Consider the following 14,225-nt stretch of genomic DNA (forward strand, 5'->3'; position numbering starts at 1 on the left):
TGCGTGGCTGGGCGGCCCGGGGACTGGCGCTTCAGGTCCACAAGGGGTGACTGTGGGCACGACAACTTGTCTGACCTCGGGGTTAGGGGCGGCAACGTGGCCCGAAGCGTCTTCCCACTTGAGTCCTTCGTCGCCAGAGGCCAGCGGGGGTGCCAGTCGCTCCTGAGAGGCTCTGTCCCTGGGTGACCCTGCCGACCTCACAACCTCACGTGGGAGAGGGTCCCTGCTCTGCTCTGACGCTCGCCCGGGGCGGGTGGCACGGCCGCTACACAGTCGTCTCGTTCTTCCAGGGCCCCGTTCGGATGTTGCCCGTGCTGTCAGCACCGTAAGGCACGGCTTCGCACACGTCGCCCTTGAGCAGCCCGTTCTGGCCAGGGCCCCCGAAGGGCAGGGACTGGGTCCTCTGGAGCATCTCAAAGTGGGCCGGGCCGCGGCCTACCTCCCTGCCGGGCCGTGGGGTGCAGCCGTAGAGGGTGGGACTGATGCGGCCGCCACTCTCGGGCTGGCTGACCAAGGGGAAGGGGTCGCCCTGGGCACAGCAGGCCAGCGTGTGCATCCCCGCGGGGCCCTCGAGCGAGCTGGCGGGGCTGTCTGTGCGGGAGCTGTGGGGGCTGCCGTCCAGGCTGGACGGGATGTGGTAGGCGTACTCCTGCTCGGCCGCGGCCGCCCTGTGCCGGCTGAAGTAGTGAGGCTTAGTTCTGCCCTGGAGGCACCTGTGCAGGTGCAGGTCGTGCCCAAACGCGTCCTCCTCGTGCAGGTGGACGTGGGCCATGTCCTCCATTAGCTGCTCGCAGTGCATTTTGGCACAGCAGGGGGTGGCCGGCGACAGGCAGCTGACGTGGCTCTGGGAGGCCTGCAGGTTGGTCATCTTGCAGTGGCCGGCCGGCGGGTGCCCAAAGCCCCGGGGCTTGCCCACACAAGGCGAGTCCTGCAGGCAGGCGGCGTGCCCCAGCGCGTCCCCGTTGGCGTCGAGCGTGTGGTGGGCGCCGAGCTTCGAGGCCTGGGTGTCCCGGCGGGAAGGGCAGCACGACCACCAGCAGTGCCACACGTCGTCCCGCTTGGCGCAGTGGTGGATGAGCACGAAGAGCCCCAGCGTCACGCAGAAGGCGCCGTACAGGCAGCTGAAGACCATGTCCAGGAAGTGGCCCTGCGACACGGCCAGGGCCCCGAAGGTCCACGTGGCCGTGAACAGGAAGAGCGTGAAGGCGGTGGCCCGCAGCTGGGCCTTGAGCGAGTGCTCGTTCTGCAGCAGCGAGGCGGCCAGGGTGGCACCGGCGGGCGCCATGCCCGGGGGGGCCCTGGTGCCGTGGCCGGCCTCCAGCCCCGTCAACCGATGCTGCTCGTCCGTCCGCTTCCTGAGCTCGTACCGGCGCTCCGGGTGACGCCGCAGCTGGACGTAGGTGCCCAGGAAGTACACGCAGGTGACCAGGGTGATGAAGGCCGCCGGCCCGTAGAACGCGCCCAGGCTGGGCTCCCAGGCCATCCAGCAGCTGCGGGAGGAGAGCGGGAGGAAGAGGAGCTGGTGAGGGTGTGGGGGGCGGGGGGAGACAGCTCCAGGACCCTGAGGGCCTGCTGAGGGCTGTGCCGTGACCCGAGCCCAGCGTGGCACTGCTGTGAACGTGGGAGGGGTTGGCTGTGGGGAGAGAGCCCAGTGCCGACTGTGCTGCCTGCACTCGAGGTGCCCGTGGAAGTCATTACTGGGCATGGCCAACTGGTGGCCTCAGGGTCAGGTGGTGGGCAGGGACCCCATCCCGCCCACCAGGGCCAGCCTGCTTTGGAGGGCCAAGGTCAGGGGCGGGGGGATGTCCCAGGCCCTGGAGCCTGCGGGGCTGGGGGTGGGCATCCTGTGGGGAATGCGAGTGGGGAGGGTCAGTGAGGTGCCCTGGCCTGGACAGCGTAGGGAGGGCCTGCGGAGTCTGGCTCGGCTCCTGTGCACAGCTGGGTCCACTCTGCTGGCCTCGGCCTGCTGCCCAGGTGTTATTGGTCCCCCAGGCCTCTCCCATCTCCACGAACCGGCCCTCGGTCCGCAGGGGGAAACTGGGTCCATTGGAGAGGAGGACAGCTTTGGGCGACCAGGCCTTGTGCTGTCACCTCATGGGCACCTGGGACAGGCGGGGCAGCCCAGGACCCCTGCCCTGCCTGGTCTCAGCAAGGCCGCGCATTTCCAGGCTGCTGCAGTCTGTCGTCTGTGAGTGTCTGTGATCAGAGGAGGTGCTGGCTGCAGCTGGGCACCTGTAGCCAGGGCGACTGGAGCCTCGTCAAGGGCCACCCTCAGCCCCTCGGTGCTGGTACTCACTATGCCGAGTCCTCGCCCTCCGTCCCGTAATTCCTGATGTTTGTGGCAGCTGTGACTCCACAGATGATGAAAGGAACCCCTCCACTGAAGAGGTAGAACCTGCCGGAGAGCAGGAGGTCGCTCACTGACCTTTGAACCCAACTGGGTCCCCCCAAGGACAGCACCACCTTCAGGACAAAGGAGGGAGTGTGGCCCATGGGTCCTGGCCAAGCAGCTGTCAGGCAGGGGCAGTACCAGCCCCACTGACCGGGGGGCCACTGCCAGGGCCTGGCCTCTCCTCTGCCCCCTCCCTGCACTCCCAGCTCGCTGGCTGCTGCGCCCCTGCAGAGATGGCCCTGGCCAGGCCCCAGTGCCAGGCTCCAATGAGGAGACTGACACAGGTCCTAGGTCCTTGGGTGGGAGCAGTCACTTGTGGTGACCCCTGGGGACTTTGCCTCCCAGAATTCTATACCCAGAAACACACCCTTCAGAATGCAGGAGGAATAAAGACAGATTGTAATAAAAATAAAACTAAGTGTCCAGCTGACTTCAAGAAATGCTAAATGAAGGCCTTCAGGCTGAAGGGTTATTGTACCCGAAGGACACTTGGAGGAAGCAAGAACATAAAAATGCTAAATAGTAGGGTAAATAGAAAAGACTTTGTTTCCTCTTAACTTCTATAAAACACATATGACTGTTTAAAGAAAGAATGTTACCTCTACTTGTGGCATTTATGACATACATAGGGGTAATATACACTGAGTGGCCAGATTATTATGATCTCTGAACACATAATAATCTGGCCACTCAGTGTATATCCTATATAATAAAAGGCTAATATGCAAATTGTCCCCTCGACCAGGAGTTCGACCAGCAGGCAGGCCAGCCAACCGCCCATGTCCCCTCCCCCTGGCCAGGCTGGCCTGGACCCCACCCATGCACGAATTCATGCACCGGGCCTCTAATATATATATATATATATATGTATATGTATATATATATATATGTACACACACACACACACACACACACTGACTGGCCAGTGTATACACTGACTGGCCAGATTATTATGCGTTCAGAGATTATAATAATCTGGCCACTCAGTGTATACGGCATCTTCAGCCTAAGGATGGTGGGAGGGGAGAGGGTCCCCATTCAGTTGCAAGGTTTCTAATGCAGTTTACATGAAATAATAGAATTTTCACACTGAACAGGCAGTGAAGAGGCTGTGGATTTAAATCCCTTAAGTGACCACAAAAAATTAGTAGGCAAAACACTAAGAGATAAAATTAAGAATTTAAAAATATTAAAATAACCCAAGAGAAGGAAATAGAAGAGGAAAGGAAGAACAGAAGAAGAAAAAAAGGAAGTAATGCTCTAGCCGGTTTGGCTCAGTGGTTGGAGCTTCGGCCCATGGACTGAAGGGTCCTGGGTTCTATTTGATCAGGGGCATGCACCTTGGTTACAGGCTCAATCCCCGTATGAGATGCAACCAATCAATGTGTCTCTCTCATATCGATGTTTCTCTCTCTCTGTCTCTCCCCCTCCCTTCCACTCTGTCTAAAAATAAATGGAAAATATATCATCTGGTGAGGATTAACAACAACAACAAAAAGTAAAACAGAAAACAAATAGTGAAATGGAGATCTAAATCCAACCAAATGAAAATTTCATTAAATTTTAATGGATTAAAAACTCCAAAGGCAGAGATCACCAGAACTGATTAATAGCAATAAAAAAGCAAGCTATTTACTGTCTACAATAGAAGCATTTAAAATACAAAGGCACAGAGAGATGGGAAGTTAATGGATAGAAAAAGCAGTCCACATAAACCATGACCCCAGAAGGCTGGAGTGGCTACATTAATAGCAGATAAAGCAGAGTTTAAGAGAAAAAGATAAAGAGGGACATTTTGTAATGATGTCAGTGTCAGTTTACTGGAAGTCATAAGCAACCATGAGTGTGTGGATACCTAGGAAGAGATTTAAACTACACGAAGCAAAATGGACAAAATTAAAGGGAGAGACAGACAACTCCAAAATCATAGTTGGTGATTTTAACTCCCCTTCCTTAGCAATTGAGAGAACAAGTAGAAAAAAAAAAATCAGTAAAGAAACAAGATCTGAACAACAGTATCAATCACTTTGCCCTAATTACTCTTTCTAGAACATCACAACCAATAAATGCATAACATTTGTTCTTTTTAAGTGCACATAGTCTGTTGATTATGACAGATGACATCAAGAAACACATCTCAATAAATTTAAAAGGATTGAAAGCATACAGAGTATATTCTCTGATCACAATGAAATTAAGTTGCAAATTAATGACAGTAAGATAACTAGGAAAATCACAACTATCTGGAAATGAAAGGATGCAACTTCTAAATAATTCATGGATCAAAGGAGAAATCAAAAGGGAATTTAGAAACAATTTTAAACAGAATGAGGAAGAAAATACAATATAAGATTTCTGGGGTGCAGCTAAAGCAGGATTCAGAGGAACATTCATAGCTCCATCTGTGAGGAAAAAAGGAAGGTCTAAAGTTCACTGACATAAGATTCCACCTCAGCAAGGCAGAAAAATAAAAAATCAAAGTAAATAAAAAGGATCAGGAAGAAGGAGAGAATAAAGATAGGAGCAGAGGTAAAGAAAAAAAAAAAGTCCTGCATGTAATGTACAGCATGGCGACGATAGTAATACTATGCTGTATCTCTGAAAGTTGCTAAGAGAGTGGATCTTAAATGTTCTCATCATAAGAAAAAAAGTAGTAACTATGTGGGTGATGTTGCTAAGAGAGTGGATCTTAAATGTTCTCTTCATAAGAAAAAAAGTAGTAACTATGTGGGTGATAGATGTTAACTAGACCTATTGTGGTGATCACAATATACACGATCATTATGTCCTGCATCTGAAACTAATAATTTTATGTCAGTTACACCTCCATTAAAAAAAAAAAGACAAAAGTAGTGAAAATTACCAATGCAGAAGTTGATTTCCTGAAACCATGAACAAAACTACATAGCCTGAGTCGGCTGATCAAGAAAAGAGAGACTTGCAGTGTCAAGGAGGTGGTTTCCCATCACCCGCCCCACAGGCACCGAAGGAGTCAGAGAGCGGATGGTCCCGACTTAGGATGGTTCTACTTATGATGTTCCAACTTTATGATGGTGTGAAAGTGAAACGCATTCGGTAGGAATTGCGCTTTGAAATTTGAATTTCTGATCTTTCCCTGGCTGGTGATGTGTGGTATGAGGCTCTCTCGTGATGTTGAGCGCAGGGTGAGCGGAGGCTGCCGTTAGCCACGTGATCACGAAGGTACCAGCCCATTATCGGCAGTGCGCTGTGTTGCCAGCGTTTTGGGGTATTGTGTTCTGAGCATCTGTAAGGTGGCCTAAGCGAAGCTATGATGTGCATAGGTTAGGTGTGTCAAATGCATTTTCGATTTAACGATATTTTCAACATATGATGGGTTTACCCGGATGAAACTCCATCGTAAGTAGAGGAGCATCTATATGACACACAAGTGTATGTGAATGATTCAGCAACTTAGATGAAATGGATAAATTCTTTGGGGAAAAAAAAAACAACACCCAACAAATCACCAAAATGGAAACAAGAAGTAGAAAGTCTGAATACTCTGTGTCTAATAGAAGGTCGACTTCAAGATCCACAGGCATCTAGCAGAGAGACTCAGGTCCCGTGGGTCACGTCTAAGGAAGGGACGACCGGGTCTTATTTAGGCTCCTCCAGAAACAAGGGGGGTGGGGCACCCCCTGACGAAGTTTGAGATTGGTATCCAAACCAGACAAGGACATTAAAAATGTAAACCCCCTGACACTCTCCCCCATAACACACCTCTGACAGTAAATTAGCGAATGACACGGAGGACCTCATGGAAAGGATAAAACCAGAGGGCGGTGGGGCTCACTCTGCTCAAGCCTGTGATCCCCATTGGCCCCGTGGACAGCCCACAGATGTCCCCCTGGCAGCCGGGTGGGGGGAGAGGGGGCCACATTGCCAAGCTGTGGCCAGCTGGGGGACTGTGTGCCCTGGCCCATTCAGTGCTGTCGAATGCTCTCCCTTCCCGATGGCTGCAGACTGTCCCTGTGGGACCAACGGGTTCTCCAGCGAGCGGAGTGGTGGAGGCTGCCAGGCCCTGGGCAGGTTCAGTCACCCCGGTCTCGGGCAGTGTGGCCCACGGGCCGCTGCCCACAGGGTGCTGGAGAGGTGCTGACACGCCCTGCGGCCCAAGCCTTCCTGGCTGTGCGTCCTGCAGGGTGAAGTGCTCAGGTCCCTCTATCACCTCCGGCCAGGCCCTCACTTGCCTCTTTTCCGCCTTTCCCTGAGTGTTCCAGCTCAAGTCACTCCCAGCCCTGGAGCCGAGCCCTCGGGAACAGGGGCTGAGCACAGCTCCTGGGCGCAGCCCCGGCTCAGACAGCAGAGGGCGCTGGAGGCCTGGGCAGCTATTCTTGCTGCCGCCGCTGGGTGGTCAGAGGTGTGGAGCCCCCTGCCCCGGCCAGTGATCGCTTCCTGGTGGAGGTGGCCCCTCTGCACCAGCCTCACGTGCCCCTTGGCTCCAGCCACGTCCTCTGCAGTGAGGTCAGCACCCGCCTTGGGGACTCCCAGGTCACAGCCCCTCTCTGTGCTCATATGATGTTGGATCCCATTTGGATCTCGGTGGGGTTGCTGTCTTGTTCCCACTGACACAGCTCCTCGCAGAGCCCACACGCGTTAGGACCAAGGGCTTCATGCACTCCCGTGTCTCCGCACAGCCCAGCCAGGGGCTCACCTGACCGTAGGGTCGGGCAGCCTCCTCCTTCTGTCAGGGGACAGTTTCTAGAAAGATCCAGTGAATCTGCATCTTGATGAAACTCCAACTACTGCCCGACAGTGTTCTTGGGCACGCACAGGGTGAGGACGTGCGGCCACTTGGGAGGAAGAAAGAGCATGGGGGACTTGCTGACTGGCCACGGGGTCACCGCGGGGCGGCACAGGAGCCAGGGCTGGCCCTGGGCACAGGGACTCTTGGTCTCAGGACGTGGGGGAGGGGGTCTGATCAGTAAGTGGGGTGGGGTGACATTCCCGCGGAATCGGTCCCCGCTGTGAGCACCGCTGTCCCCGGCCGTCTGAGGACACCCTGAGGCAAGCCTTTCACCCTGGACTTCGAAGCTATCCCGCCACCGGGGTGCAGTCACCTTGAAACCAGCCATTTCAGCAACTGAGCTGCCTTGGTTTCCCCAGCTAATGAGCAGGTCTCTTAACTCAGAGACCCGTGAATAACTGAGGCCACTACTGACCCCCATTGGAGCCGAGTGCACCACGGCCCACTCACGGCGTGGAGCTCAGCAGCACTGGACGGACACACTGGCCCAGACCTGCTGGCCAGGCTCTAGCCCCAGCTCACTGCCTGCCCCGGACCCCCTCTCTCACCTGAGCACCCCCAAACCCCGGCCACATAATCCTAGGGCCACAAGTTTCCTTGTGAGCCACTTTGCCTAGATCCCAGCATCAGGTGCGGGACTCCCGGAGCCTGGGGGATGGGAGGGACCTAAATGTACTCGGGTACCTGAGCAGGGGCTGCTGGGAGTACGGTGGCTGGTCTGGGCCTGGGCAGGGTGGGACCTTCTTGGTCACCTGCTTGTAGATGTTCCTGGCGGTCACGGCGATCCACAGCATGGTGCAGAGCGTGCAGTAATGCAGCACGATGCCGACCTGGGGGGCGGGGGAGACAGGTCAGTAGCCGCCCGCCCGTGCACTGACCTCCCTGACCCCCTCCCCACTGCACGTCCCAGAGCCGTCCAGCCCTCCCGCTCCCCTGCGTCCTCAGGAGGCAGCTCAGCAGTGACAAGAAACGAGGCTGCCGGAGGCACCCGGGTCCTTGGTTCCAGCAACACTGCACGTCACAGGGGTCTCTGAGCTCAAGGGAGATGCGTGGGCTGCAAAGGAGCTTTGCAGGTGTGTTAGCTCAAAGCCGCTTGGCTCTCCTGCAGAGGGACCGGCTGGGAGCCCGTGGGCCTGTGCGCCTGGCACCTCTGGGTGTGGTCCACCAGGGGCCGGCTACCTGGGCACCTCTGAGCAGCACGCACACCACCCTGCAATGGGGCCTGTGTGCACCGGTCGCTGTGGTGGGTGTGGCCCAGGCAGGGACTCGGAGAGCTCCAGGTGCTGGGCCCTCCGCACACAGGAGCCCACCAGGTGAGGTGGTGTGGTGTGCAGCCGTGGTCTCCAGATGCCGGTGTTTTGGGCACTGCCTGTGAGATCGGCACCTTCTGGATCAGACGCCCAAGTCCGCTCCCTGTAAGTCGGAGTTGCTTGTTACTATGGAAACAGCGCCAGGTCCCTCCCATCGCCAGCACTTACTGCATTAGCTAATCACGCAATCCACGCTGTCTCCACCCGGTTCTAGAGAATGAGGTTACCTTTGAAGTAATAACCTGACACTTCACAATGACAAGTAAAATATGGCTATAATTGGGAAGGACATGAATGGTTAAGGAACACAGAGATTCTCTGAGTGAAGCTAGCATTGCACCATCATAACGATTTATGAAGTGCCGCGTTCAGTTTTCCTTAGGAGAAAACTCCATAATAATTGATGAGAACATCGAGGAGGGGGGTAAACACCAGAATTGTATTTCCGGTTTTGGATAAGCTCCTGCACGTGGGTGAATCCAGCCTTTCCCTCGGCCTGACCTCCATCGGGCGTCAGCTGCATCCTATGCACGTGGCCTTACCCACCTGGCTGACGGGGGAGGCGCTGGGAAGCCAGGGGGCCAGCTTGGCACCAGGAGATGCAGGATGGGGAATCACATCACCTGGCCCTCGATTTGAAGGACGGTCTGACTTTCTTTTCAGGAAGAAACGGAGACACGTCCTCAGTGGCGAGGAGGGCGGGGAGCACCCAGAGCCGGGAGGAGAGTGCGGAGGAGGAGGTGGGGCTGAGCCTCATCCTGACCGACTCAGGCTGGACACATGGAGAGGTCACGGGGACCCCGCCCTGGCTTCCAGACAACACCCTAGCGCCACCCCACGCTTCTGGGCCCAGGGCAGTCCTGACGCACATCTATTATGTGAGGACAGCGCTGGCCGTCTGTCTGTGTTCATGATGTCACTTTGTACTTTAATGAGGCGCACGGTCATTTTCTGTTGCCATGACAACCGGCGGTTCTCTCTGCCATTCGGAGCTTGGACCACTTCTCATACATCACTCACTGTCACCCAGAGCGACACTGGACAGGGAAGGCTGGCCAGAGGGTCCTGTGTCGGGCACCAGGGTCGTGTGTAGGTGTCACTGGTCAAGATGGGGGCAGCCTGGCTGCCTATAATGAATTGGCTCATGTAATTAGGGAGCCCGAGGAAGCCCCAGATCTGCAGTCGGCAAGCTGGAGACCCAGGAGCATGGCGATGTAACTCAGTCTGTGTCTGCATCCAAAGGCCGGAGACGGATGTCGCAGCCCGAGACAGAGGTCTTTCTCATTCAGACTTCCATTCTATTCAGACCCCAGCAAACTGGACGAGGCCACCGATACCACGGGCGGCCCTCCACTCCACTCGCCTCATCCCAAACACTGTCCCGGACACACCCAGAAGCATGTTTGGCATTCCTGGGTGCCCAGGAACCCATCGAAGGGACACAGGAAGTAGCCATCACCCCTCCCTGTGCCTCCTGGTCTCCTTCTGCGGTGAGTGGAGGAGGGACCCCAGCCAGGTGAGCCTGGCCTCGCCTCTGCTCTGCATCTCGTTTTCCCTGACACGCTGGGCAGGTTACTGCTGTCTACACGCCCCTGGAAGGCAGGTCCACACAGCGAGGGAGCCGGTAGGTTTGATCTCAGCTGCACCCACAGCACGCACAGGCCCCCAGTGCATTTTTGTGAATGAATGGGTGAATGAATGAATGGTGCCCTGATACCTTCTGGCAAGGTAGTGGGGAGATCAGGACAGCATCTGCTGCGGAGCTCAGGGCTGGCTGCCTCGGCTGGGGTCCTACGGTTGTCACTATGAGAGAATCGAGCGTTTCTCACACGAACATGATTAATACAGGTCTTACCTCTGTGGGTGTTTCTACATCTGCCCCCACCTACCGTGCACCCCGGCCAGGCCCTGGGTGCCACACGGGTGGCTAGCAGACACAGATGGCTCCCAGGTTTTTTGGGGGGCAAGGGCTCCCCAGTGCCATGATTACTGGGCCTCTGAGGGGGTGGGGTGGCTGTACCACCGTGATTCTGGTGGCTCCTCTGCACTGGGCCTGGCTCGTGGCACTCGCGTGGAGATGTGCGGACATAAAGGTAACAATCCATGCCATGCCTCTGGATGGCTCCGCTCCCCGGCAGCATTGCAGGCGGAGTGTAAATTGGATTTCCCGGGGCGCTCGCCTCAGTGGTTTCCATGCCTGTGGGAAGGCGAGAGGAGGCAGGTCTGCCCACATCGTGCTGTTCAGATTTGTGCTGGATGGCTCATCTTGACACCGAGTCGCAGAAAAGTGGCGTCTCTTTCACCGGGAGCCTAGGGGCTGGGCCCTGGGCACCAGGGCTCTGGAGCAGGTGCTGTCTCATGGGCCTGATGCTCCCTTGTGGGCAGGTGGGCGTGGAGAACGAGAGCTAACATCCTGATTATCCCCTGAGGTACCCCTGTGGGAGCAGCATCTCACCGACCGGTCCCCAGGGTGAGTCTGTGCAGGTGGACAGGTCGCCTCATGTGGACAGACAGCCATCGGGGTCAGCGCCAGTACACCAGGTCCCAGGTGGTGAGGCTGCGGCAGCACAGCCATCGATGACGGCTTCACAGCGACCGAGGCTGTAAGGAGAGCAGCGGGCCATCCCCGTGGGGGCCGCTGCCAGAGCTCCCTCCACGTGGCCCGGGCGGGCGTGCCCACAAAGTGGCAGAAACCGAAGGGGCGGTCCTTGGGGGGATGCTCTGTGGGTTGTGGAAGGGCCTCTTCTGAGCCCTGTCAGGAGCCGAAGGGTCGTTTACGTTTCTCCCTTTTCACCCGAGAGGGGGCAGGGCGGACTCTTCCGTGGCCTCCACACGTGTCTCTGTGGCCTGGACTCCATGGCAGCCCACTGGGTGACAGTTTCTACTGCCTGATTATGAGTCTCGGCATTAGCTTCCTGGGATTCTTACCTGGACGGGGGAGCAGGTGGCTCATCCCCTGCTCCCACCCCACCAGCCTCTGCAGGCAGGTCCCTGTTCCTGGACAAGCCCTGTTTGTGGGACAGTGGACTTCTCATCAGCCTGTGGCCACTTCAGGCCTTGGAGCGAGTTGGTCCAAGTGAAAAATACATCCTATATAATAAAAGCCTAATATGCAAATCGACCAAAAGGCAGAACGACTGGTCGCTATGACGCTCACTGACCACCAGGGGGCAGATGCTCAACGCTGGAGCTGCCCCCGCCGCTGAGCCAGAAGCTGGGCTCACAGCTGGCGAGCGCAGCGGAGGTGGCGGGAGCCTCTCCTGCCTCCATGGCAGCGCTAAGGAGCAGCCAGCCGAGCGGTAAGGAGTAGCAAGCGGTAAGGAGCAAGGGCTCCCAGACTGTGAGAGCGTGCAGGCCGGGCTGAGGGACCGCCCCCCTACATGGATTTCATGCATTGGGCCTCTAGTTATTTATATGATAGAATGCTGAGCAAAATAACTAGACTCACCTGGGTCTGCAACATGGACACACTGGACGCTGGACCATCCCATTCACGAGAAACACCCGAACAGATACTCAGATATGATTTTATACGTAAGACAATGACCACAAACTTCCCCTTCGGCAGGAGAGGTGATGAGCCCTTGATCTATATGAGAAGGAAGACCGGGTAAAGGAAGACTCACCGCCTGGCACAGGATGGGGTACTTGGTGCGGTTGATGCCCCCGGCGAACACCGTGAAGGTCAGGGCTGCGTGCAGGCAGAAGTTGAGGAGCGTGTGCCTGCCCTTGCGGCTGATCCGGATGGCGCTGGGGAAACACAGGTGAGTCGTCAGGAACCCGGCCCCTCAGCAGAGTGGGCGCGAGCCCTTCACCTGCGTCTGTCCATGTGGGAACCGGGAAGACCTCTGGGCAGAGAGACACCCGCCAAGGACCAGATCAAGGGAAAGACGGACAGACCGTGCGGAGTCCACCCTCCGTGGGTGGCTGGTGGGTTCGGTGTTAAATCCCCCCGGAGCACGAGGACTGGAAGGGTTTTTGAGAAATCTCTTCTAACCTTGAGAGGAGGCCATGACAGTGACCAACCGCACGGCGACCCCATCTCCACGCCGGCACTGGACGCGGACGCTGCCTATGGCTGTGACCACACCTCACCCCTGGCTACGGCCACGACTGAGATTACCCAGCCCAGTGGTCGGCAAACTCATTAGTCAACAGAGCCAAATATCAATAGTACAACGATTGAAATTTCTTTTGAGAGCCAAATTTTTTAAACTTAAACTTCTTCTAACGCCACTTCTTCAAAATAGACTCGCCCAGGCCATAGTATTTTGTGGAAGAGCCACACTCAAGGGGCCAAAGAGCAGCAAGTGGCTCGTGAGCCGCAGTTTGCCGACCACTGACCTAGCCTATGCTGACAGCTGTGCCTGTGGCCACAGCCTTCCGTGGCCGTGTACCCACCCCACGTCTCTTCCCATGAAGGTGGTTCTGTGGTTATGCCACGGCCCAGGCTTTGCCCGTGACTTGCACTGTGGGCTAGACCCTGACCATGGCCGAGGTTCCTCCTCACATTCCCCAGGGCATCCCCAAGTGATGGGGACACAGCCAGGTCGTCTCCTCACTCCCAGGCAGAGGAAACCAGCTCAGAAGAGACCTGACTAGACTTCCCTTTCTAGAAAAAAAAAAAAATGCAGACGTGCCTGAGGATCTGCCGGCTGCTCCAACTTCCCAAGGACACGGGCCCTTGGGCGCCTGAGCAGATGCTGTGCTGTTGGAGGAAGAACTTACTTCACCTGATTTACCTGATTTGATAAGAACATGGACACGGGGGATGGAGGGGCTTGGCTGTCCCCAACACTCAGTCACCCCCAAGGCCACCCAGGCTGGGCAGGCTCAAGCTGGCTGGCCACCTGTGAAGTGCCTTCCAGGGACTTCTTGCTCCGTGAGGGTAGGCGGCCTCACTTTGGGGTTTGCACTAGGCGGGGCGTCTCAGGGCAGAGTGGGGCCTCACCTCTGGTGCATGAGGTAGGTAATGACGGAGGCGAGGAGGCAGAGCAGCATGACGGCCGTGCAGGCGTACACCACGGGGTGCAGGAACTCCCCTGGGTGCTGGGGCAGGGAGAGGACACTCTTCAAATCCTGGAAGGAACACAGAGCAGACCCATGTGAGCGACGTGGCTGAGAACCTGTGTGCGTGGCAGAGCCCAGCCCCTCCCTGCAAGTCCCTGGAGGCATTTTCGGAATCAGGGGGGCATTTGCCGGGTCTCAGCAGAAGCAGGCGCCCTGCCAGGGAAGACCCTGCTCAGGTGAGTGCTCAGCAGGTGGAGCCACGCCTCATGGGCTGCCCACACGTGGCTTCACCCTGTAGGGGCGGCCCAGCTGGCCGTCTTTATGGGGCTCCGACAGCCCTTGGTGGGTTTCCCCCGTGACTGGATCCCATCAGCTGCTGCCTCGACAGCAGAGAGACCTCCCATAAAAGCCAGCGGATGCCAGGGGACTCTTCATGGTCTGACCACCAAGGGACCTGGTCGGCAATTGAGGCCAGAAATAGCACCCTGGCCCAGGATAAGAAGATGACCAGACGTGACAGAGGGAGGGTGCTGTGACACTCCATAGACCGCGGGCCGGACACCACGGTGGCACCCACGCTTTGGTCTGCACTGTCCATGCACTGGGACGTCTGAAGGGCAGGTGTGCGCATGCACAGAACAGCAATGACTCCCGTCAGCCTGGCATGGGCTCCAGCAGGACACATGCTGTGCCCTAGTCCAAATCCCCACGAAACCGTGAGCGCAGGGGAAAGACGGCCAAGAGG

The 14,225-nt window shown here is 56.7% G+C and overlaps 1 protein-coding gene across 1 annotated transcript; it reads right to left on the reverse strand.

The window, feature by feature from the left end:
- Window positions 1–265: 265 nt before the first annotated feature.
- Window positions 266–13,543, reverse strand: ADGRA1 (adhesion G protein-coupled receptor A1). The gene is made up of 5 exons (XM_008144375.3): window positions 13,422–13,543; window positions 12,097–12,220; window positions 7,845–7,990; window positions 2,297–2,395; window positions 266–1,490 (listed from the first exon to the last, which is right to left on the reverse strand). The coding sequence occupies exons 1-5, from the start codon at window positions 13,469–13,471 to the stop codon at window positions 266–268; spliced, it is 1,644 nt and encodes a 547-aa protein (XP_008142597.3). The 5' UTR covers window positions 13,472–13,543.
- Between the last annotated feature and the right edge of the window lie 682 nt (window positions 13,544–14,225).

This window comes from Eptesicus fuscus, chromosome 17 (assembly GCF_027574615.1).
Source record: "Eptesicus fuscus isolate TK198812 chromosome 17, DD_ASM_mEF_20220401, whole genome shotgun sequence".
Classification (NCBI taxonomy): Eukaryota; Metazoa; Chordata; class Mammalia; order Chiroptera; family Vespertilionidae; genus Eptesicus; species Eptesicus fuscus.

What these genes read in the sequence shown, in the direction of transcription:
- ADGRA1 (XM_008144375.3), bottom strand. Translation starts at nt 13,471, where the DNA reads ATGCTGCTCTGCCTCCTCGCCTCCGTCATTACCTACCTCATGCACCAG. An exon ending in ACCCCATCCTGTGCCAGGCG is followed by an intron (nt 7,991 to 12,096) that starts GTGAGTCTTCCT and finishes CCCGCCCCCCAG; the next exon opens with GTCGGCATCGTGCTGCATTA. An exon ending in TCCCAGCAGCCCCTGCTCAG is followed by an intron (nt 2,396 to 7,844) that starts GTACCCGAGTAC and finishes GCTCTCCGGCAG; the next exon opens with GTTCTACCTCTTCAGTGGAG.